The following is a 25,091-nucleotide window of genomic DNA, read 5'->3' on the forward strand; positions in this document are numbered from 1 at the left end:
TAAGAAGCAAACCAGACATTTCTTCACCAAGGCGGGAAAAATGCTGTGCGTACTGCCTTTCCAATCCTTCTCTGGTTAATGGGCAATGACCTTTACACATACATTAACATTCCTATATGTGTAAAAAGGGCAGCCAAAAGCAACATTTATGAACGGGACATAAATTAGCATTTATATTTATGCAGCAGTGCTACAGTTTTTCTTTAATGTATAAAAGGAAAAAGGTAGCTAAATTAAATTACATGAAATTTTTTCCAAGATAAATGAAGTCTGATGTGCTTCCCAATTCTCTTTTCAGCAGAAAGAGTACTTGGTAAAATCATTTTTCTTCTTTCATCATCTGATCAAATTGTAGTGCGTCACGGTACATTACATCAAAGTATAGAAGGCGGCTTCTGAAGTAAAAATAGTTCACTGACTCACATTTAAGATTGGGAAAAATAAATGATCTGAAATTCAACTGCTTTATTTTTGAGGTTATTCATTGAAAACGTGAATTGCTATAAATATTTCATTCATTCGGTTTAGGTGTGTACCTTAAGATGAATGAATGTGTTTCTGGTGACTTTGGTGACTAAAATTGTCACTTTTAGTGTTGTAATATGTTCTGCATTTATTAATCCACCATTCTTATTTTTTATAGATTTATGCATTTATGAACAACAGAGTACCAAAGCTTATCCTGGTGTCATTTAGAATAAGGAGGAACCAACATAATTGAGCCATCGGTCCACTCCACTGCATTTGATAAGAGCTAACTAATAGCAAGGTTAAGCTGATGAAAATAGAAAATAGGAAATGTGACTTGTGACAATTCATTTAAGAATTTAAAATGAAATGACCTGAATTAACTTGCTGTGGCACAAACAGTACCATGAGGACAAGGGCCAACCACAAAGAACGATGCAGTGCTGAAAGTCACAAATCAGAACTTGGGTCCTGTTTTGGTGTGAAATTTTGCATGGAAGTTGATAAATATTTTGTATGTCTTAATTTGTAACTTTGGCAAAGCAATGTAATACTGTTTTAGTATTTCATTAGTGAGAAGCATTCATGTTTACCCCATAGGACTAAGTCAGGATAGTGAATTTTACGACAGGGTTGGGGGAAGTGCCTCAAACAAGTTTGGCAAATGTTTCTCTGCAGGACTCTCTCAGTCAACCCCTGCATGGAGGACAACTACCTAGCTGGCCAGCTTCACCTTAACACATGGTTTTGAGGGCAGGTGTGAAGGTATTCTCTGCCCCATTGGTCTGAAGTATGGCTGTTTGGAATTGGCTTGTATCAGAAGCCTTTAAGTACCATGACGCCCTAATGGCTGTAGGGGTTGGACAGAAAATCTATAAATTAGCTTGCTTTATTCCCCCCCCCCCCCCCTTACCAAACATTAATGACGAAGCATCTCTCTGTCACACCATGAACTGAAAAGGACAACACAACGAAGAGCACAGGTCAGCAGCCATATTGAGACAGGCATGCTGCCTGTGTTGAAGAAAGCTGACCACAAATGAGGACTTAACTACAGACATTTTAAGTAACTAACAAGTCTGTGTGCCACCAAAAACCAAACATCACCATTTATCAGGTTTTATGGTTGCATATTGTTATTATTTATGAATATTATCAATAATTACTGTATCTATCTATCTATGTAATACATTGTTTAAATTGTAACTTAACACCTGCTTGTCTACACCTAATTGCTTGAGGTTGTAGATGTAGAAGGGAAGGTTAGGGGAGAAGTTATGTGGTACAATACCTTATAAACAGTGGTAAGTCTGTGAGATTTGAGGCATTCTGACAAAAGTTACATATTAATAATACAAAAGGGGAAAGCAGAGTACTCTACCAAGACAAAACAGGTCCTGCTGTGTTCCTTGAAATATTAGTGTCAAGGAGGCAGTTTTTCTTCCTTGTAAAACTTTGTCTTAATTGCAGCACACAAGAGCAGCAGTTAGATCTCTGAATGTTGGCAGATAATCAGAATTTTATGATGGATTCCCATGAAAGAAAATCTTAGGATCATACTAATAGCAATTTTGTTAACACTTTATTAAAGATAACCCCTTTATATATGATAAAAAAAAATCCATACTCATTCATTCATTCATTCATTCATCCATTCATTTTAATTCTACTTTTCCTAGAAAGGGTTGTGATGGAAGCAAGTTAAACTTGATTAGCCAGACCTCCCTATCTTCAGCAACTTATTCAGGCTCCTCCTAGGAAAATGTCCAGACGTTCTGTGGCCAATCAAGGGGTACAATGCCAACAGCATGTCCAGTGTCTTCCCCTGGGTGTTCACCCTGTGGGCCATTTTGAGTGCAACTAAATTTCCAAATCATGATAGTGGGGGTGGGGGGTTTAGGGGGGGACGGCACGGTGGCGCAGCAGGTAGTGCTACCGCCTCACAGTTAGGAGACCCGGGTTCGCCTCCCGGGTACTCCCTGCATGGAGTTTGCATGTTCTCCCCATATCTGTGTGGGTTTCCTCTGGGTGCTCCGGTTTCCTCGCACAGTCCAAAGACAAGCAGGTTAGGTGAACCTAGTGTGTGCTTGGTGTAGGTGTGTGTGCCCTGTGGTGGGCTGGCGCCCTGCCCAGCGTTTGTTTCCTGCCTTGAGACCCTGTGTTGGCTGGGATTGGCTCCAGCAGACCTCCATGACTGTCTAGTTAGGATATAGCGGGTTAGACGATGGATGGATGGATGATAGTGGGGTCTTCTCCTGTATCCAATGATGAATATTTGGTGGTCAGGTGTTCTGTGTAGCCTGATCAGGTTCAACCTGAAACAGCTGCCTGGAACCATCATGTGGGATAACCACATAGAAGGTTATGTGTGAAGACAAGGTGCAATGCCAAAGAGGTGACAGACATAATTTTATAAAGATCAATTCAATTACCAGATTTAATGTGATGGACGACCCTGATAGACCAAGCAATAACACTTATGTTCAGCTCTGATACTGGACAAATGGATGCACTTTGTGTTTACTGCACTATAACTTTTTTATTTGCATTTGTTTCGCCAAGATATCAGAGATAGCATGTTTGCCATACATGAGGTAGCCAGTTGTTGTTTTCCTCACCTCCTTTTTTAAAAGTCAGTTTTGAGTATATAATCGTCCCCAGATATTTATAACTTTTAGAAATATCCACTGCCTGGTCTTTGATAATTGTTTAATGTGGGAAAACGGGGTATATTCTGATATCAATTATAAATTTGTTAGTTTTTGTAATGTTTAGATGTAGAAAAGACTAATCAATGCAGTTACCAAAATCATCTTCCACTGGACCAGGACTGGTTTCATTCTCATTCAGTAGACTTACTATCACTGAGTCACCAGCACATTTTAAGATGAACCTGTTTTTAAATTTACTGCCACAACCATTTGTGCAGAGAATGCACAAAAGAGGTGAAAGAATACTGGCCTGAGGGCCCTAGGAGTGTGGACAGCATATCAGACAGACAGCCATTGACTTTTATTCTCTGAGTCCTGTCAGTTAAAAAATAAATCAGCCACCCTAAGAAATCAAATCCAAATTAAAATCTTCCATAAATCTTTCTGCAAAAAAGTGGGGCTGAATGGTATTAGAAGCTGATGAGAAGTCTACAAGCAAGAGCCTCGTGTGAGTCTTGATGCCCTCCAAGCTGTTACAAACGAGATAAGGTAAAGTGACAATGGCATCCTCTGTCCATAAAGTGATAAACGCACTATTTCACTCTGGGAAGGGTTCTTTGCATATAAAGTTGGTACTTTGTGCTTTGGAAAACTTCCTGATGTATTGAAAAAATGAAATCTTTAATGTTCGATAGGCTACCTAGCAGGACACAAGCAGATTAAGAAAACCTGGACTAATACATGTGTTATGGCAGGCAAGATTCCTTTTAAAATCATGACTAATTGGTATTTTACAGATCTGTTACTATCTCTTCATGGTTAGTAATTGCATGAAGTCTTTTATGGATCTAAATAAATAATATGGAGTCTGTTATGGATCTAAATAAATACATTTTTTCAGAACCCTTCACATGGATGGGTCTTTTGGGAACCTAAAATAGTTCCTATATGGCATCACTCTGGAGAACCCCCCTGGCACTTTTATTTTTAAGAGTGAGTTTTGTCTGTGTTAGGTAATCATTCAGTATACAGTCCATATCAGGTTCTGATGGGCAAACCTCACTGAATATGTTGCTGAAATGTTTAGGACAGAGTAAAGGAAATTGTGCTATAAGACTTTCTGAGCCCACTGTATCAAGATGACGAAGGTGAGATACTTGATCAGTTGTTTTTCTTAAAGTATTTAACTCTTTCATTAACTGTATTGTCCATTCAAGGTAGTTCCTAACCAAACAAGGCATATGGTGTAAGATGAACTGTGTCATTCTCTTTGTCTTGATTACCGTAAAATAATGTAATGTGAGATACACAACTATGCTATGCATATTATCCTAGTTAGCAATATTCTTTCATCTTAAGGGTGAATCACATACTCAAAGATATCAGTGGAAATTACAGGGAAGTGCATTTAAAACTGAAGCCAGGAAGCACTTCTTTACACAAAGTGTTGTGAGACTTGGGAGCAAACTACTGAGACATGAGTTGAAGCAGAAACCTTGACAACCTTTAAGAAGAATGTGAATGAGATATTGAGACAGCTATCTATTAGCCAAACAAACAAGCTTTATAAACTGAATGGTCTACTCTCAGTTTTCAAATTTCTTATGCTTCTTATATGAACACCTGGAGAATAAAACCATAACTTTTAAAAACTTCACACTGCCTGTATTAATTTTTCTCAAATGATTAATGGTGAACTATAAAAAAGCTAATTTAGAAACATATTTACAGGACCCTTTAGGCAATTTAGCTAACTAATGTCTAGATGCAATTTGCACTGAAAGCATTCTCTCCTGTGGACTAATAAGTTATGACATAAAAACAATTGTACATTCTTGGTGTATTGTACCAATAATTTCTAACATTAATACATCCCTTTTGTTATCCAATGAATGTATGGTTTTTTTATTTGAAATGGGCAGACAAGTTTTATAACTTAATGGTGAAATGAATGGAGACAGTAAGAGACTTTAAAGATATATATATTATCAAAGCTTTTGGGCAGAGTCATCTATCACCAGGATAATTAGCCAGTTATATGTGTGTTATTTCTCATATGCCCAAATCTCACATGTAATTATAATATGGCCTGTCTGAAGGACCAAAAAAGAGCAACATTGGGAGCAACGTCAGAGACCAAACCACATCAGAAAGAAAGAGAGAGACCATTTCATCTGGACTTTGGAGTGTAACTCGTGTACATGGCAATGACTGAATTAAAAAGCCACCCAGGACAACATCCGCCCTTGACATTAATGATTTTCAATAAACTTTTCTATTAGCAATATATAAATCCAGACTTTGCTGTCTATTTTATTTTATATTACACTTTCTTCTATTGGTATTATTACACTTTAATAAATAACACATTGCTTTTAAATTTCTACACTTTTTCTTTATATTTAGTGTTTTAATTAATGAAGTAAATATTAGAGCACCTGGTGCAAGGGGGATTGTGTGGGAGAATAATTTGGAAGTAACAATTTAAGTATTTTGGCTTGCAGTGCACAGTGAAATATATAATCATTTGTTTTAGAAATGTCATGGGGCGGCACGGTGGCGCAGTGGGTAGCGCTGCTGCCTCGCAGTTGGGAGACCTGGGGACCTGGGTTCACTTCCCAGGTCCTCCCTGTGTGGAGTTTGCATGTCCTCCCCGTGTCTGTGTGGGTTTCCTCCCACAGTCCAAAGACATGCAGGTTAGGTGGATTGGCGATTCTAAATTGGCCCTAGTGTGTGCTTGGTGTGTGGGTGTGCTTGTGTGTGTCCTGTGGTGGGTTGGCACCCTGCCCAGGATTGGTTCTTGCCTTGTGCCCTGTGTTGGCTGGGATTGGCTCCAGCAGACCCCTGTGACCCTGTGTTCGGATTCAGCGGGTTGGATAATGGATGGATGAATAGAAATGTCATGAAGAGAACTACCGAAATGGTTATGTAAATACAAGAAAAAAATGTACTAGGTGAATGGTTGATGTAATACCCAGAATGTACTAGGAGATGATTAAGAGATCAGCAAATGTCCTATAAACAACAAGACTGGACAGTTGTCACATACACAGAGATTTCAAGGATAATAGCTGAACCTAAAGAATGTGAGAAGAAATAGAGTGTTGCAGAATAGACTTTTATTTGGAAAAGTTATTTGGGAGTAAGTCACTGAACCAATTACAGTAAATGCATGCATTAATCGGCACTGTTATGTAAATTTTTTTGTGTATAAAGTAGACCCCTGCCCTTAATTCATTGATCATTCTGTAACAGGCTACTGTGATGAATGCTCCCTCTTCAGCATTTTCTGCAGACTAAATAAAGGATGTAATGGAAATGCTTCCTCCTGCCTGGTTCTTTGGTTTGATTAACTATTTAAATACTCAAAGAGGTGCTAGTTTAGGACAAGATTTCTTTGTTTAATTAAATTTTCAATTTGATTTCTACTACAATTGCCATTTTCTCATCCTTGCACAGTTTATCAAGACAGAAAGGTCACACCTCAACAGAGAGAACAATGCGATAGAAGTAAGACGCCATTGGTTGGTAAGTGGTGTACAACCATAGGATGTACAAGCCTTTGTGTGTCTTGAGGACATCCTACGGTCTTAGTGTCAGAGACAGTGAGTCCCTATGCATTGCAAGAATCACTCACACGTAATTCTGTGAATAGGATCTGTATGTGTGTGTGTCTGTATATGTCTGTGTGTGTGTTAATATTATACTGCGAAAGTAGCCCAACCCAGTAATTAATGTTTTGAGTCTCATGCACTCCTTGATATTACATAATAAAAAATGGAATTACAGATATATAGTATATTAAAGAATAATCATAATTAGGCTATTTATATTGCCCATATCTTATTAAAAACACTGAATAAAGTGATGCAGTGACTATTCACTCATCTGCACTGCTGTCTACAGCAGGCCAATTGGAATGCCAGGCTGCTAGTTGCCCTTTTATTTTTTACCCTGTTCCTTATGATTATCTATCCTCTGTATGATTTAGTTTTATAAGAAATAGTCTTTTTTATATAACTTTAGCCTCCTTGGCTTTAGGGAAAGAGAGAGACTACCCTATCTTGCAAAACATTACTTAATACATCACCGAATGACTTTAGTACTTAAGTTGAGAGTTTGTGGTGCTCACTGACATCCATCCATTTTCCAACCCGCTGAATCTGAACACAGGGTCATGTGCATCTGCTGGAGCCAATCCCAGCCAACACAGGGCACAAGGCAGGAACCAATCCCGGGCAGGGCGCCAACCCACCACAGGATACACACACTAGGGAGAATTTAGAATCACCAATCCACCTAACCTACAAGTCTTTGGACTGTGGGAGGAAACCCACGCAGACACAGGGAGAACATGCAAACTCCACGCAGGGAGAACCCAGGAAGCAAACCCAGGTCTCCTAACTGCGAGGCAGCAGCGCTACCCACTGCGCCACTGCGCCGCCTGCTCACTAACATTTGACTGTAAATCTAGTGACTGCTTTTCCTGATTGAAAATAAAAGCAGTCAATGAATGTCAAAATCAGTATTTCTGCATTGTTTCCTTTTTATCTTGCATCTCTAGCTTATAGAACCCTAATGATCCCCTGGCACTGAACTCATCCCTCCAGGGAAACAAGCCTGGGAAAATAATCAGTTCATTGGCTTAGGAAGACAATTGTGGGTATTGTCATGTGCTTCCTGCAACAGGTTTCCACTTGAAAGTGACAGGTCATTGTCCAAACATTTAGGTATGCTGGCACTATCCTCTGTATAAATACTGTATGTTGAGAGAAGACATCTAAGCCGGAAGTTGATACCACTTTTCCGATAACACAAAAGGGACAGAATAAGGCTGATGACCTGGCTACTCATTTTTTCAACTACAAGCAAAAACACTTTAAAGAAGACATTACTTGTGCATTAATTGCATTAAATGAAAGTGATGAATATTACCCACAACTTATGTGGTCTTCTATTGCTTCTTTATAGTCTTATTTTAGTGTTTCCCAGCACTGTTAGATGATGCAAATGGCACTTGATACTTCTTAGATACCTTCTTTGATATTCGATTACATGCTACACTCTATTGTGGATCAAAGTTTCCAAGTTGTGTTGCACACTATCATCAGTCCAGGCAACCTCTGTTTCACATAAAAAGTGAATATATACAGAACAAAACTAGTCTTAGTGTCACCTAGAAAAATCATTCACAAACTGCAGCCTTTTCATCACCATGACCATGAAGGCTGAATTCAATCAGAGACCCCAACATCACCAAAGCTATGTGCTGAAAGCCTTCCTGTGTGGATGGATTCCATAAACAAACCTCAAACCAAGAAGACCTTGAAATTTCATAGTAAAAATTCTGAAAAAGAGCTATTTTCAATAAGGCAAAGTACAGTATGGTTGTGCCTTGTTTAGCACAGTTGTATGACACTGCCAGAGTCCTGGATTCAATTCCTGGCCCAGGAACTGTCTCTTCAGGCTTTCTCACCATGTCTGCATAAATTCTTAACTTGATGGTGGATTTCCACCTAAATACATTTGTATTAGATCAAGTGCCAACTTTAAATATGAACGTGGACATGTCCTGAGATTTCTTTTCGCCTTGTGGACCGTAGTGCCATTGAATGAATGAGATAAGCAAATTAGAAAATGGATGAGTGCAAGAAAATGAAACAACAGCTAGGATTTGTTGAGAACTAATTTGGTGTAACCTTAAGTTGATCTATACTATTTTGAACGTATTAGTATTGTCGTTTTGATTGTTATTTATTTTTTTATTTTATGTCCTTGCTGTTTTGCTATTTTGCTTGCTATTTTTCTGTGGGTGCTGCCATTTTGTGAGATGGTTGCATGGGCATTGCCATATTGTATGCAGCAACAACCCCCATTGCTGATGACGTGGTATAATGTCATCACACTTCCTTTATAAAAGATAATGGTGCCTTCAGTCTTTGTTTTGCACACCTTTGAACAAAGCATTAGCGCTAGTGAGGGAAAGAATAACCAGTTAGAATTAGAATTTTGACTTTCCATCATTTTTGACTGTTTTTCTCATTTTTGCTATTTGGTCAATCCTAACAACTCTACCTCACCCTCTGGTTTGCCCCTTTGAAAGCTCATCAGTTCCCAGTTGATCCTCTTCTGCCCTTCAGTTTCTTCTTTCTGCCCGAAAAATCACAGCTGTTTTAGCCTGTGAGAAACTGATCTCACTTGGTGAAAGTGTGAGAAACCATTGGACTTTCAATGGAAATTTGCTACTCAAAATCCTAACACTCTGGCATCTTCAGGCTGCAAAGAATTTCTACAAGCAGGGCTATCAACACTACATGACAACAGATTGAACTTGTACTTGAACTTGAACTCAAACATCTTTTTAAATTAGCTTTATTTGTAAGTAAACCCCAACAAAACATTAAAACGGCATACAATATCCGTTAGTGCATAAACATTTAAAAATCCTTTCATGTTCTACACGATACAACAATTATCTGAAAACATGTAGGCGTCTAGCTTAGATTCAATTATTTCGTGAAATATCCACACACTCAACCTTGCTAATTCAACCCTGGTCAGTTTATGTTTGAAACAGGCTGTGCCAGGGTCTGTTTTTGTCCCTAGAGGTGTACTATTATGAAGCAGCAGCGTTAAGGCACACCTTCACTCTTTTCATGTACAGCAAAAATACTAATTTATTTTCTCACCATCTCTGGTTTTATTTAATATACAGAGGTGATCCGCTTCAAATAATTTGTCATTCCAAAAAATATATTCTCAGGAACTGGGCATCTTTGCTTTGCCAGTCTCTCTATTAAAATTGCATGGCAAGTACGCCACCCTGAGCTGAGGCCAGGGCTCGCCGGTATTGCGGTCCACAAACCTCAAGCTGCGCACTTATCCTGAGCCTCTGAGTGGGTGAGGAAATAACACCTTGTTGGGGGCGTGGTTACACATGAGGCGTGTCTATATGCAAATGAACGCGAGGTTCTCTATTTAACCCAACCCACCGGAGACTTAAACTTCCCTTTTAATCATATCGAATGGTCTGGCATGGAATTTCAAAGGCTGGGGGATTTCAGACAACGTTTGTAAAAGCCATATTTAGTGTTATGCTTTTGTACATATGAAAGCGAGAGAAGCGTAACCATGAGGTGACTACAAGTTAGTTCTTTCTGGACTCGAACCGATAGTTCGCGATTCCCGTAAATAGACGTCCCCCTTTGTGTAGTATTTTTTCTTATTACAGGTTCTAACGATTCAACCTATTTTCACCACCTGCCTTCTCGTTACCTTTGTAAATTCGATTCATTTTAAGAAAAAGAAAGTGAGCTTTCAAAAATACCCCTTCCACCCCACATCACAGCCGCCCACGGTCTTTTTTTGCTGCCCTATGTGCATCCAACTGCAAAAAGTAAAGGAAGGCGCTGTGAAAAACAATCGCTGGATAAACAAGGAAAAGTGAACAACAGAAAACAATGAATGGTCTGGAGGCACTGGAAGAAACTGTACACAGCTCTCAGATTCATGCTTTATTTCTGATGCAATAAACAAACAGAATGGTTAAGGTCCACCAAAACTGAAAGCATCGCTTGCTATTTACAGTAAATGCTGTCCATCTCTTTTAGACGGCGGATGGTAGCGGGCGGGCGCCTGTTAACAGGATGTAAACGTTTTCCAGAAGAAGTTTTTACAAGGAGCTTTGCGATCTCGCTGAGGAAGTTGTGATAGCCGGTTGTACACCGCCCGCTCTTCCAATCGGGATTCCAAGGGCTCGTCAAGGTCCACTGAGGCCATGTCTCCCACCAGCACTGAACTGTCCATTCCGTCTAATAATCCCGAAACCAACTTCAGAATGATTTCCTTCCGCTCCTTATTCAGCTCCTGTGTAGAAGAACAAGGTGCGTTACTTTGACACAGACTATGGGAGAAGACAAAGACGGAAATTTTAACTTGAAACGCTAAGGAGGTGACAATCCATTAAAAATACTATAAATGTGGGGAATAGTTTATAATACGCTTTTCTGCGAACATGCCCATAATATCCGGAAGGAAACGGAATGATAATGATTTTAAAATATTCCAGCACGTAGTGAACGTCCAAACAGTTCATGAGCCTTATTTGTGGTGTTTTATTTAGAAAAATATGAATACTTGGAAGGCATGGAGGAGTCGGTGCAGATTAATAAAGAAATAGAATATGACAAATGACATGAGATGCACCGGTTATAATTCACCTAACAAGCCTTGACTGAATGCTAAATTTGATATACTTTGTTCGTTTGTTAAAGTGCTAAAATGTGTACTTCAGGTGAGTTTAGATGAACTGTACTGAAATGTAAAAGTGAAAGGAGCCAACGCGTCAAAATGCTAATCACGTGTTTATAAACAGGTGTATTTTAAAACTGGAACCATCCGGTGAGGTATTTAATGTGCTAACACAATCGATTTAAAGAAGGATTACCACAATTTAGTATACAAAACGGACAGGTCAAGGCAGCAGAGTCTATAGTGCTGAAATGAACCCTGATATCTGTTATCAAAACTGTATATTGCATTTTGAAAGTTGAATATTTTGTTTGAAGTGTTGCCGAAGGTCCACTAAAAGTAGTCATTTTAATTCAAACAATGTTAAAGTGTGCATCTATTTGCAAAGAGTAAGGTAAAAATTTCTTTGTTGAAAAAAAAGATTTTATATAAAGGTATGGAAGCTTATTACGTCACTATTGTATATAATTGTGTTATTTTGCAAATGTACCGAGTTATTCTTGCCAAGATCTTGCTCGCTGTTGTTATTATCCCGTGCACGTGCTTGTTTCCATCATTTGTTGACAGTTATTGACAGAGAGACTAAGCACACTTGCCATCAAGTGACAAGAAGTGAGCAAAACTTCAGGAATACGTTTAGTTTTATTCATGTTCATGTTTTTGAGTACAGACGTTTTAACATAGGCGCAGTGATAATACAGATCTGTCATTCCGGACTCACAGTCTCATGGTCTCCCCATGCATTAGCTGATTGACTGCCATCACTAAGTGTGCTCTATGGATGATTAACTCTTTTAACACTAAATACAAGAAATGTAGTTCACAATTAAGAAAATACATTGTCCTTCATGTGCTGTGAAGTAAATAACATCCATCCCCTTTTTACATCCTCAACCCGGGTCCCTGAAGATTGGTGCAAAAACCAGATCACACTCTTTCAAAAATATCTATTTGTAAATAATTGGATCAAAACTAAACTAATCGTTTATGTGCAGGTTTCTGTTACTAGATTGCGTGCAGCACACTCTTTTCAGATTGGCTGTGCGACTATAAAGCAGCGACATATCGTCCACCACGGCAATTTGTTTTTTACTTTACACTCTGCGGTGCTTCTGCAATGAGTATTGGCTCTCTGTTACCCTGAAATGGGTGAATTAAATCTACCGATCAGCACATGCGGGATACTTAAGACTTTTGTTCAGTTCGTGTTACATGATTTAATTAGAAATGTGCTTAACCTCCTCTGAAATAGCTATATCTCAATTACTCTTCTGCATCTTACAGCTTTTAAATTAAAAGCTCGCACGCGCGCACACACACACGCGCGCACACACACTCTCTTCTTTTCACGCGCACACCCGTTCACATACTCATCGCGCGCGCCCACTCTAGCTCGCTTTTTCCACCTGTCAGTCACATTTAGACACACCCCCAGCTTTGACTACTCATAACAATTCCTTGTTGCATTTCAAGGAGCGCTTCTCAGTGGGAAGGTGGATTGTTTCCGAGGAGTGGGAAGGGCGATGGTTTTCCATGTTATACCAGATAAACTAAATTTCGTACAGCGTTATACAAGTTGTTGTTAGTACTAAGCGATCAAACAAATGTTGCTTAGCGTTTGAGCATTAGATATTTAACGTGTATTCTTTCTCTTGGTATTGACACAACAGTTTAATATAGGGTGTAGAGAAAAGCCAAGCAAAATGACACCTTTTATTGGCTAACTAGAAAGATTACAATATGCAAGCTTTCGAGGCAACTCAGGCCCCTTCTTCAGGCAAGATGTAATCTACTAATTTAACCATTTTATAAAGTAACGTTTTCCTCCTTCGCGTGATTATAGAACTTATCTCTGCAGCAAGGAGCGAAAAGCAAGAGTCTGCGTGACAAAATGGAGCCACTCCATCTCAGCACACATGCTGGTGCTAATACAAGTTCCTGCTGCGCCTAGTAGCACAAGAAGGTCTTGCAGGAAAAAGTATGAGTCCCCATTACCAAATAAATCTGTCTAAACATGAATACGCCAGAAGCCGAGGCTGGTGTCAAGATCCTTTGAAGATTTGACAAGTGACTTCTGCTTCCATCGGCTAGGAAGGTGGGGGCTGATGGTGCTGCTGCACTGCCTTATAGCAGGAGGTTAGGGTATCTCACCGCATGGCGAGTGGAGGAGAAATGCCCAAATAAAGAATATAAAGAACGCGACGTGCTGCTTCTCTTCAGACGGTTTCTTGAAGAAAAACGAGAACTTTCACCTTGTCTACTGTTCTTAGGTTCGTATGACTTTAGCCTGCTGCTGTATATTTCATCACGCAGCTGTAATCACGGGAACAGTGGAGGCCTGCTTCACTTTTGATTTTCTGTTGTACATGTATGTGATCTACTTATCACTTTTCCTCGTATCTTAAGGCATTGGCCGTCAAGCCCTGAGGTTGTTGGTTCAAATCCCGCTACAGACACTATGTGACCATGAGCAAGTCACTTCACCTGACGGTGGTCCAACTTAAAAAACAAATTAAATGTAGCGTATATCTATCAAATGTTGTACGTCGTCTTGGATAAAGGCGTTAGGCAGATAATAAGTGATATTAACAACAAAAGTAATAACTTACAGGAAATGCGACGCCCCTTCAGTATACTTTCTTCCCATATTGCTGTTCCCTCAGCTACAAGCTGCGAAGCGCGGCACTGCCTATTGATACGATGTGTAAATTGAAGTGACGCGTCCAGTTTCGGCAGAGGTCAAAGTGGAGAATGAGATGAGAATCGAAGCCTTCTAACCACCCTACTGAAAATCAGCTAAATAAAACAAATCAGACAACAAAACGATGAAACAGAAAAGGGTTTGAAGAGGCACTTTAAAAATAAAAATCCCACCAAGATCCCAAAAGGGACATTCCCTTGAACTCTGTTTTCACCATTCTAATTTGTGCATAATTCTGCAAATGAAAGAGGTACAGTTTTTGTGCTTTCGTCCTAAGATAGTTTCTTTTTTCTCATTCTGTCCCTTTTTTTGCTTTAATCTTTTCTTTAGGGCACATTGCGTGCGCTGCCCAAAGCGCTGCTGCTCTTGCAAAACTGCCGTTGGTTAAGTGGATGCGAGTTTAAATGGTCGAGTTCTTTGTCATTTTAATGGCTCACATTATAGTATGAGGTCACAGCCGGTCCCGTCAACGTCGCATAACAAATTCATATCCCTTTCGGGTACTCACATGGACTCAATTTTTTACCAAAAAGGAGCCTAAAATGCATGTTACTACTGGGTAGCAAAAACTGTAATGGACGGTGTCCCTGCGCGAGAACGTCTGTGGAACCGTCAGACTATTGTGATGGTCTGAGCCACTGGAAACGTTAATCAGCAATTATTTTTCTGTTGCTCATTTTATATAATACGGACTTGTAGAGCAGACATCTGGGACGACCGAAGGACCAGCGCTGGACGGAGCGCCAGCAGGTCACACGACACGTGCTCAGTTGTCCTGCCGCTGCGAGGAATCGTGCGATTACAGAGACCGCAAAAGAAATGAGCCCAGCGCCCAGGTCATTTGACTCGAGCTCATCCAGTTACAGTTGACCAGAGGCGAGTTGAATTCATTCACGTCCCTGTATAGAACTGAGGCGCATGAATCCAATAATTCCTTTACAGAGCTAACTGACCCTTAGCGACTTACATGAATGCCACATTCTGATGACTCTGACCGTTTTGTGTGACACTGTCTACTGTCTACTATGTAATCAAATTCATCCAACTAATAAAAGCCATCGGAATTTTCTGCATGGTGGCGCAGAGGGTGTTTCTCTTCACAGATGCTAGATATCGATTCGAATCCTGACTATAGGGTTCTTTGCATATGGGGTTACTTATTTGTATGGGCTTTTGGGGGGGGGGGGGGTTCCCACAGAAAATAACGATGATCTATAAAAGTGACAGACGAGTGCTTGCCTGAATGAGTCCTATCCTATGTGAATTTCCCCCTGGGATTAATAAAGTATCTATCTATCTATCTATCTATCTATCAAAATCGACTAAATTAAGCCTTTGCTCTCTATGTTATCAAGTGGGGATAGCGGCGATTCAGAAAACCCTCGATTGATGACGGTTGTCAGTTTTAATGTTTTTTCTTGTGAGAACCTGTGGAGGCTGTACAAATGTGTGTGTGGTTGGGGTGTACTAGGAGAGATGTGGTTAAGAAATGTCAACTGTGCCAAGTTCTTCAGAGTAATGCCATAGGAAAACAAGTTTTGGTTCCCAAAAGAACCATCCACACAAAAGTTCTAGAAGGACCCTTTGTTTAACTTATAAATAGGTCAGTTAGGGGCTCCATAAATTGACATGAAGATGACTACAGATTGGACAGATTCATTCTTGATTTTTAAACGTCTCCTTCTATACAACAATGCCAGCTAAGTTTAGGTTTTCTTTTAGTGTCCAGCAGCCTACTACGTTACATTAAAGATCTCCGTTTTGTCAAGCAACGGATCTAAAAGGATAACCATACACCCCAGTAAAAAGCCATCACAGAACCCTTTTTCAGAATGTATGGTAACCCTTTAGTTTAGGGAGTGCAAAACTGCGTCCATTACTCATTTACTTTTATGTAGCAAGACCTTAACAAACACTGTTTTGGGTCTTCAAAACACCTACAAACCGACAGTAAAGTGTTTATTCATCTCTGCAATGTGACCTACTAACAGAACTTCACTTTTCAGTGGTCTGTCACTGAGAGACTCTTCTGTTGATATTATTTAGTGTAAGACCTGTGCATCCTTCATATTAACAATGAATTTTCAATATGCCACACTCCACGGAGATGAATAACCAATCTACCGATGTTTTATAAGAAGCCTTTGTTACATAAGAGTAAATGAGGACTAGTTGTACTTTTGCAGTACCTAAAGTAAAGTGTTACCGAATGTAGCCTACATTACATAATTTGTTAGTAACTTTTTTGGACCAGTCGTGTTGCTAACAGAAAACATAAAACAGTTGTCAGAGACACCCAGTTTTTAGAAGATGACACCACAACTTCAGGACACTTGGCATGTCTGCTTTGTGCGACTCCCTTTACTTTGTTAACAGTCAACAAAACCAAGCCTTGTGTACGTCTATGGACCGAAGTCCCATTTAAAATGTCCTTATTTCTACTCCTTTATAAGTACAATTTGCACCTGTTAATGAAAGAGACACTGAATCAGACTAAGTGGGTCAGAAAACGAAAAGATGCAAACAAATGTTAAGCTTTGCTAAGCACACAAAATGGTAAACAATGCCTATTGTAATAACTTACATCAGACCATATCCTTTCAGAACAGAGTTAATTGAAAAACTTGCAGGACAATAACTCGACGTGAAATGGCTAAATCACTCTATTGGGATTTTAAATAGACTGAATCAGACAGAAGTTGTGAAAATACTACTGGGTCGAGATTTGCAGTTTTCCTGAATTGCTGAAACACAAACGTCATTCTCAGAGGAGAGATCACTATTTAGGTAAAGCCTCAGACAATGTTCACCCCGTTAGCAGAGCTTGTTCGCTTTTTGCAAAACTCTGAATGTATTATCTTTCACAAAACACATTTCTTCTTGTGTTTGTAGTCATAATGCATTATGTGATACAAAATGGAAGACACAGGACACAAACGTTAAACAAGTATAGCACACAGTTGTCATCATTTGGACAAAGTGACTCAAAATTTCCCATGTAGTGAACACACATATGTGAGGGGTCCAGCAATAACTAATGCTTTGTAAACCATTTCCTTCCTCCATATTTTCTCTTTCTAACCCCATAGAAGAGTTTTTCTCATGCTTGGTGGTGGAAAGTATGTGAGATACCCCACAGCCTCAGGAAATCTCCTTCAGGAGTTGGACCAGGCTTGTGAGGAGCCTGTGTGGCATCATGTCAGGCCTGTGATGTACTGCAAATGAAGTCCTCTTGCATGTGGACCTCAGACATTACACAGAGGTAGAATGAATGTTCTTCCTTAGCTTTGACTTGGGAACATTTTACAGTACCTTTCATTTGAATTGTTTCTCTTTGTCCTTTGGTTTTTCACATTGTTGGTGTGCAGCATACAAACAAACATTGCTGAACCAGATATTTTTCTTCTCTCTTGCTTTTGTTGCAGTTGGTTTCCTATGCTGCAGCTCAACATGCTCATATCCACAATAAACGTTCTTCTCTAATACCACCAACAGCTCTGAGCTCGGGAGTGCTTACACTGTACATGGACTGGCTTTGTGTGTCATCTGAAGTGTATGCTCTGGAGCCCACTGCTAGATTTTACCATCAGTCAGAGGTTTTGTGAATGTGGTGTGGAGATTTGTGTTTAGAGTTTTGGGAAAAGGGAGACAAGTTTCTAGAAATGTGTCTTAGCAATTGTGAAATATTGTAATATTTCCCAGGAGGGGGCTTCCCTAATCAAGATAAAATTATCATAATTCTTTTAAGTCAAGAAAGTAAAGGTCAGATTCTTCAGGGATGAACAAAGAGCTGGGAAGTGAAATCAAGACAAATGTGCAAAAAACTAACAGTGTCGATATCCTATCAATTATGGAGAATCCACTGCATCCACTTAATAGTATCATCTCCAGACAGAAGAGCAGCTTGCAGCGACAGACTGCTGTCAATGTCCTGCTCCACTGACAGATTGAGGAGATCGTTCCTCCCCCAAACTATGCGACTGTTTAATTCCATCCATTGGTAAACGTTAACATTTAACATTATACATAGTTATTCTCTATTTTTCACCTGCATTATTATCATTGTTTAATTTAATATTATTTATTGTATCAGTATGCTGCTGCTGAAGAATGTGAATTTCCCATTGGGATTAATAAAGTATCTATCTATCTATCTATCTATCTATCTATCTATCTATCTATCTATCTATCTATCTATCTATCTATCTATCTATCTATCTATCTATCTATCTATCTATGGTGTGGAGATATATATACTCTTATATACACAAATAGACAGACATAACTAGTGAGCCATCGGGAACAGTGGATAGATGGGAAGAAGCAAGTAAAATGAGGATTTGTGAATACAGAGATGTAAAGGGTAAAGTATAGAGCAAAAAGGCATAGCACATGAGACAATCTGGTCAGTTCACAAATGTCACCAATTGTTGTAGAATTCAATTAGTTAAAAGACAAGAACACAACACTCTTAATAATGATGGTTCTTTATTTGCACTTTATGGTTCTTTATTGGGTTGTGTGGTTCTTCATAGGACCATCACTTGACAAAGCTCCATTTCATTCTGGGAAGAGTTCTACATGAAGATGGCTATTTCTGCTTTGAAATACTTTCTAATATGTAGAAAAAAAATGAAATTTTAATTGTATGGTAGGCTACCTAGCAGAACACTAACAGTGTAAGAAAAACCTGGACTTAGCCCGTGTTATTGTATGCAGCAAGAGTCCTTTTAAAATCCCACCTTATTGGAATTTCACAAATCCGTTACCACCTATTCATGGTGATTTACTGTAGGAGCAGGTTACAGATCTAAATAAATAAAAGTTCTTCCTAGAACCCTCATGTGGACAAGTCTTTTGGGAAACAAAAATGGTTCCCTTATATGGCATCACTTTTGAGAACCACTCTGGCAGTGAATAATGGAAAGGAGAAAGTGGCCACTTTTTGTCTTAACACATGGTTCAGAGTAGGTGACGCTCACTAAAATAAATAAACATCAAAAGCTGGATGAGTAAATTAGAAATGTCCTGAAAACTGTGACTAGAAATATGAATTATCTTTCTGGCTTTACAAAAACCAAACAGAAGTAATACACGATGCTATAGCAAACTACAACTGAACCCTTTTGCACGTGGAGAAATAAAAATAAACGTTTCCCTAATAAATTAATAAATATTTTGGATAACGATATTGAGGCAAAAAGAGCATAAGTTTCGAAAAATTTAAAATAAACTTCTTCCTGATTGCTCTGAGGAGGCGCCCTGACCTGGACGTGCTCACCACCACTGGTCCTCCCGCAAAAGATGCCTCGAAGCAGAAAATGATTTTAGAAATCAAAGAATTTCCCTAAAATGTTTTCGTTGCAGAACTGGAGATCAATGCCATAAACTCTGTCTCCCCACAAAGACTGAGATACACGCAGTCATCGGGGAGTACGAAATGAGGTACAGCTGAAATGATCAGGAAGGTCTCGTGCCTCAAATTACCGAAGTGCCTAACAGGGGACGTCGAGAACGGGCAAAGCATACGATGGGGACAAGGACTGGCATCCTCAGAAGACTCTGATTGAGACTTTGTGACTTAATTGACTTGTAGATAATTGGGTTACAATGCGGTACATGTTTGAGATATTTTATTTTTAAAATTCAGTTAAGTAATTCGAAACGAGAGGGCAGCAGCCTACCCAAACACTGGCATCAGTGAGAGACCCCGCTATTAATAATTGTGAATTACAAGCGCATGCGCTTAATTACCTGAAAACGACACCCTGGCATAATTGTTCTGCAAAGACGAGTCTGCTGTAGCTTGGAAGAGAGAATCAGTATGTCGATCACTAATGGACAGTCCGTGGTCTGCCTGAGCGGAGTGCTGCCGAAGACGGGGCGAGGAAACGCTGCTTACCTTCACTGGTAAAAGTCGCATCACTCTCTGTAACAATCCGTTTATTGTCGAAAAACAGATTCAAGCTCGCGTGGCTTCGACAAAAAAAAATCACTGAGAAAAAGTAAATGTATGGCTGTTACTCTTGAAAGTGATTTAAAGTGGATCTGCCTTCAGTGTCAAAAGCATTTAAAATGCATTTAATTCAGCATGTCATTTCTTTTCTTCGACATTTTCGGTTATTTTCTTCCGCTTAAAAACTATTTCAAAAGTGATTGATCGTAATATTATACGCAAAAGGATAATTAACTTGGGGGGTTCATTTACATTTATCTCCTTTTGGATCAAATATTTTCAAAACAAAATAATCATTTGTATTATTTCCCATTCTGAATTTGTGATATGATTTGATATAATGATATTAAACGATTACAATTATTTGTTAATTGCGCTACATATTTTTGAAGTTTATTTGCATATCATTATTTTTATTATTGTAAAAATGTATTCTTACAGCGACTGACTTAAAATAACAGGCACACGTAGATCTATATTCCTTCCGTCCTTTAGTTCAAACGTAATTCAAAAGTCCTTTAAAGTAATGTATATTATTTATATCTAAGCTTGCTAAGTAAGGCTTCAAATCCTTATTTTAAAAATATTAAAAAAAGAGATTTTGCGCTTAACCAAAGAGCTGCGCGCTACACATCAGAGATTTATGATTTTTCCCCATATCAGAACAAAAAATCAAAGCCCCAAAAACTGATTTGACACGCAAGACCCCTGGCCAGACTTAAACGAGTCTACTAGGAACCACACAATCCAGTACTTAAAAAAGTAAAGGACTTTTAAAGAACTGTTATTTTTATTTTTAAGAGTGCTGGACAAGTCCGTCCAGCCTTCAGTTTTCTAAGCCGCCGTACGTCCAGTTCAGGCTCGCGATTGCCCGCGTCGGTCCCGACATCATCCGCGGACTGCATGGGCGCCAGTCCATCACTGAGAACTGTTTTATAGTCCCTGTAATTCCTGCTGACTATCTCTTCACCAAATAGTAAACTTATTTACAGGATCTGCAGATGTAAATAAAGTGTAAGCAGTTAAGGTCCACATCTGGCTAACATTTCAACAGAACAAACTTTCTGAAGTATTACGCTTAGCAACCATCTTTACTGTAACCCTTTATAAATTAAATCTTGAAGTTATTTTTAAACTTTAAACATTTCACTCAGAAACTTATCGCAGTATCAAAAGAGCATATAGCATGCACAAACATGCAGACATTTACAGTTTTACCTTATTATCAAACGTTTTATTAATGTGCCTTGTTTCGCGTTTTCTTTATCGCCTACAAATGTTTTACTCGAACATGTATACGTTCCAGCTATTCGATTTTCTCAATTGTTCTCAACTGACTTATTATTGCCCTGTTATTTTGCGCCTGTTATTTTTGGTATTTAATGCACCGTTAAATATATTGATTTGTTTGCCAAATTTCTCGTTCTCCTCTCGATTTTGGGATGGGAACTTTTCACGTGGCGACGACTTCTCTTGCAGTACGCTCTGATCTCTTTCAAAATTGCCCCGACGGTTTTTGTGCATCAGTTAAGGTGTGTAGTGTCTTGGCTCCCTGAAATGCTGAAATCTGTGATGAAAAGATGAGTGGATGGATGGATAGTTGGAGAAAATCGTCAATCTCAAAGATCAGAAAGCCCCACGAGTCCAACACGCATTCGCTCGCTAGCACACGTACACCGACACAGCGGCACGAGAAGGTCGGAGCGGCGCTCACCTGGTTGGCGTGCAGTGCCGGTCTCTCCTCTCCAGGTAGAAGCGCGGCGCCTCTCACGGAGTACAAGACAAGTAGAAGCGATGCCACACTGGCCAGGAGCTGCATGCTGAGTGCGAGAATGAGTCAAGGTGTGCTGCTGGTTGAGACGAGCTGGGCTTTTCTCTCCGGCTTCGCTCAGCCGCCTTTATATTTCTTTCAGAGGCTGCCACTGACGCAGATAATAAATAAATTAAGCGTGGAGCAAATGTAAACTTAACCCTTATCAAGCTGGGTTCACCTGCAGCACCTCAGCTCTGTCATTTGCGTATGTTCCGTTGTGACCCGTGGGAATGAGTGGCGTGAGTGCAGCAAGCTTCCTGGATCAGGTTAGTCACTGTTGACAATTCAGAGTTCTCCTCAGTCAATGGCTAAGCCAAAGCTGGTGTCATTGTGGGATGTAGCTCACTGTAGCGCCTTACTTGAAGTTTCTGAAACATAGTGACCGAGTCTAACTGTAGAAGACCTCATGAAATTCCTGCTAATAACAATCTGTACATTATCGATGTCGCTTTTCACCCAAAGTTGTACGTGCTGGGCAAGCATGTTTGGAAGCTGACAACTGACCCGACATGATGGAGTGTGCATGTGTGCGTGAGTGTGCCCCGCGATGCATGGACTTGACTCTAATGATGTCCGGATAGGCTCCGGCTCCCTCGCGATCCTATTATTGGATTGAGGAGGTGACGAAAAATGGATAGATGAACGGTGTGTACTCTTACAAAACTGTAGAAGTGCGTTTTTGTAAAGATATAATATGAATAATTGAACATAGGTGTCCCCGCACTTTTGAAAAAAGAAAGCAATCTGAATAGTAATCTTTAACATTTATATAAAAGTGACGCGTTTTGTTCAGTTCTTAAGATAAAAGGCTGTCGTGCATTCAAGAGGTATAAATTATACCCACGTTCTTTCCAAAATGTCACACATTATCTGTCTGTATTGGTGGAAAGGGAATGGGCGTGGCACAGCTAAAATGTGGGCGTGTTCTGACATTCAAATCGAAGGCGAAACTGCGTAAATGTAGAGTGTGAGGTGAAGGCAAGTGAAGTGGAGGTGAAGCATGAAGTCCTACAGTTTCGTGTTCTAGTGGGGAAAGGGTGACCACGACATCTAAAGTGTCAAAGTTGTCCACTTCAGGCAGGATCAGCTGTCTATTTTACATTAATGTTAGGGGGATAATTGATAACACCGTGGCGTGACAGTACAAGTTGGACTACTCGATATAAAAAAAATAAATGTTGTTTTATTGGGATGTGTGGACAATTGTTCGACAAAGAGATGTTTAATTCTGGGCAGAATTATTTGCACATAAAATTATTTATATAGAAAACGTTCCTAATATGTGGCGAAAAAATCTTTATTGTAGAAGGTTTCCTATAGCAGGGTAGTGACAAGACAAGAGAACGTGAATTTAGACTGTGTTATTGTATGCAGAAAGACTCCCTTTAAATTCACGAAATTAGTGGTATTTGGCAAATCTGTTATAATCTGCTCACGGCTGTTTATGAAACCTGTAGCGGATAAAAGGTTGTTATTGGAACCATTCGGGCACTAAAAATCCTTCTCCTATGGCATCTCTCTGAAGAATGCCTTTGTTAGTTTTTGAGCTTGTTTGGTTCAATTCACAGTTATTTAAACTTGACCATTAAGGGAAAATTTAAAGCTCCTCTGAAAGCATTCACCACCGTGTACCCAGGGGTGGAATTAGGAGGGAGGGTACCCTGAGCTTGAAAAATCGATCGCTCGCCCACCCCACAGGTGTTTTGCGGAAACCCCGAGAGGAGTCAACTACACAAGAACAGAAAAAGGTGTATAGTATGAATACCACAAAAGAACCATTTATAGACACAACACCTGAGATTATCAGCGATGTCTTATATATATATATATATATATATATATATATATATATATATATATATATATATATATATTAGAGAGAGAGAGAGAGAGAGAGAAAGCGTGCAATGTCAAAGCTTAAAATTATTGTTACACTATCAGTTACTTTTCACAGTTATGATAAAACTAATAGAAAATGAAAACAAAAACATTGTTTACATTTAAACAAATTAAAAATTAAAAAGCAGTACGCTTAGTTTTTTTTCCAGTCTGCAGTCACAAGCCACCGTACCACTTTACCTGCTGTTAAGTAAGTATGCCTCCAACTCGGTGATTTCACGATGTTTATAACGCTTCATTGCCCCAAATGACCTTTCCAAGCCATCATTGATTTGTCAGCAGTAAGACTCTACTCAGCTATGTAGACCCCGTGAAACTCTACATCAGTGCGTCAAAGAACAGGTTTACTTTCAAGAAGGATTTCTCACAACTGTGTAGCAAAATTCAAACGCCTGGCAGGTAAGCAGACACGTTTTTCAGTTGTGATTTGCTCTCTTTAGGTTGACCAGCACATCTCAGCCTCATCCTTTTGAATTTCATACACCGAGTGCAGAGAAAGCCAGCAGCTCCTCACAAGTGACATCAGTCCACATTCACCACCACGTTATTTTGCTGTCAGTGTGTGCCGCCGGATGAATTGCTAGTCACAATCAGATCTAACATGCCGTCGCTTATGTACACACTAAAAGTCTGTTAAGGATCGTCTGTGTCTGCTACGTGTGTCTTTCACTTCGAAGAGCGATGAATTCTCAGTTTCGAAAGTCGCCCAAAGTTCTGGTTACTCCACGCGTATTCCTATACCATCAGAGTTTACCGTTTGAGGAAAGTCAGCTTATGCGTGTGCTTCGCCAACACTGGAACTGGAATATACAGTACTTTTTAATGTTTTCACTGGCAATTTTGAGAAACTTTTACTAACCCGACAACTTGCTTTCTTCATCACGCACGTCACTTTCTTAAAGGCAGTTCTGAAGCCGCAAATGCCGTCTCAACAGGCGCTGTTCACTGGAGACGAATAAACTCTGGGGAGACGGAGTGCGCGCGACCAGCGGTGGATGGGCGATCTCAGGAAAACCAGTAACGAGATCAGAGAAGACACGACCGGCCAGTTTAGAGGCAGTGATATTTCTTTGAAAGACAAAGAAAAAACTTTTCATTCAAGTTGATTAATTTCGGCGTCCTTGTACCGCACAGTGTCCTGTGCTGCAGCCAAGTCCGGTCACACTCGTATACCTAAAACACTAAAATGGCCTCAAGTGTACCCCTTGATGCGCTACTAGCTCTTGCATCATCAATTGTACTCACAGCTGTCCTTTCTGTTTATTCAACGAACTCAAGTTTGTGAGCAATGGGGAAGTGGCGCAGTTGCCAGCGGGAATTGATCAAAAGCTGAAGCAAACGTACGAGTTCGTC

General features: G+C 39.7%; 1 protein-coding gene across 1 annotated transcript; it reads right to left on the bottom strand.

Annotated features, from left to right (window-relative positions):
* Positions 1-10,620: 10,620 nt before the first annotated feature.
* On the bottom strand, positions 10,621-22,042 carry LOC114656778 (somatostatin-1B-like). Its single transcript, XM_028808388.2, has 2 exons — positions 21,741-22,042; positions 10,621-10,985 (listed from the first exon to the last, which is right to left on the bottom strand). The coding sequence occupies exons 1-2, from the start codon at positions 21,843-21,845 to the stop codon at positions 10,758-10,760; spliced, it is 333 nt and encodes a 110-aa protein (XP_028664221.1). The 5' UTR covers positions 21,846-22,042; the 3' UTR covers positions 10,621-10,757.
* Positions 22,043-25,091: the final 3,049 nt, after the last annotated feature.

Source organism: Erpetoichthys calabaricus, chromosome 8, assembly GCF_900747795.2.
Source record: "Erpetoichthys calabaricus chromosome 8, fErpCal1.3, whole genome shotgun sequence".
Taxonomy (NCBI): Eukaryota; Metazoa; Chordata; class Cladistia; order Polypteriformes; family Polypteridae; genus Erpetoichthys; species Erpetoichthys calabaricus.

Bases quoted from the DNA above. Each gene is read 5' to 3' on its own strand.
- LOC114656778 (XM_028808388.2), bottom strand. From the start codon at position 21,845: ATGCAGCTCCTGGCCAGTGTGGCATCGCTTCTACTTGTCTTGTACTCC. The intron at 10,986-21,740 runs GTGAGCGCCGCT...TCTTCTACACAG, and splicing joins CGGCACTGCACGCCAACCAG to GAGCTGAATAAGGAGCGGAA.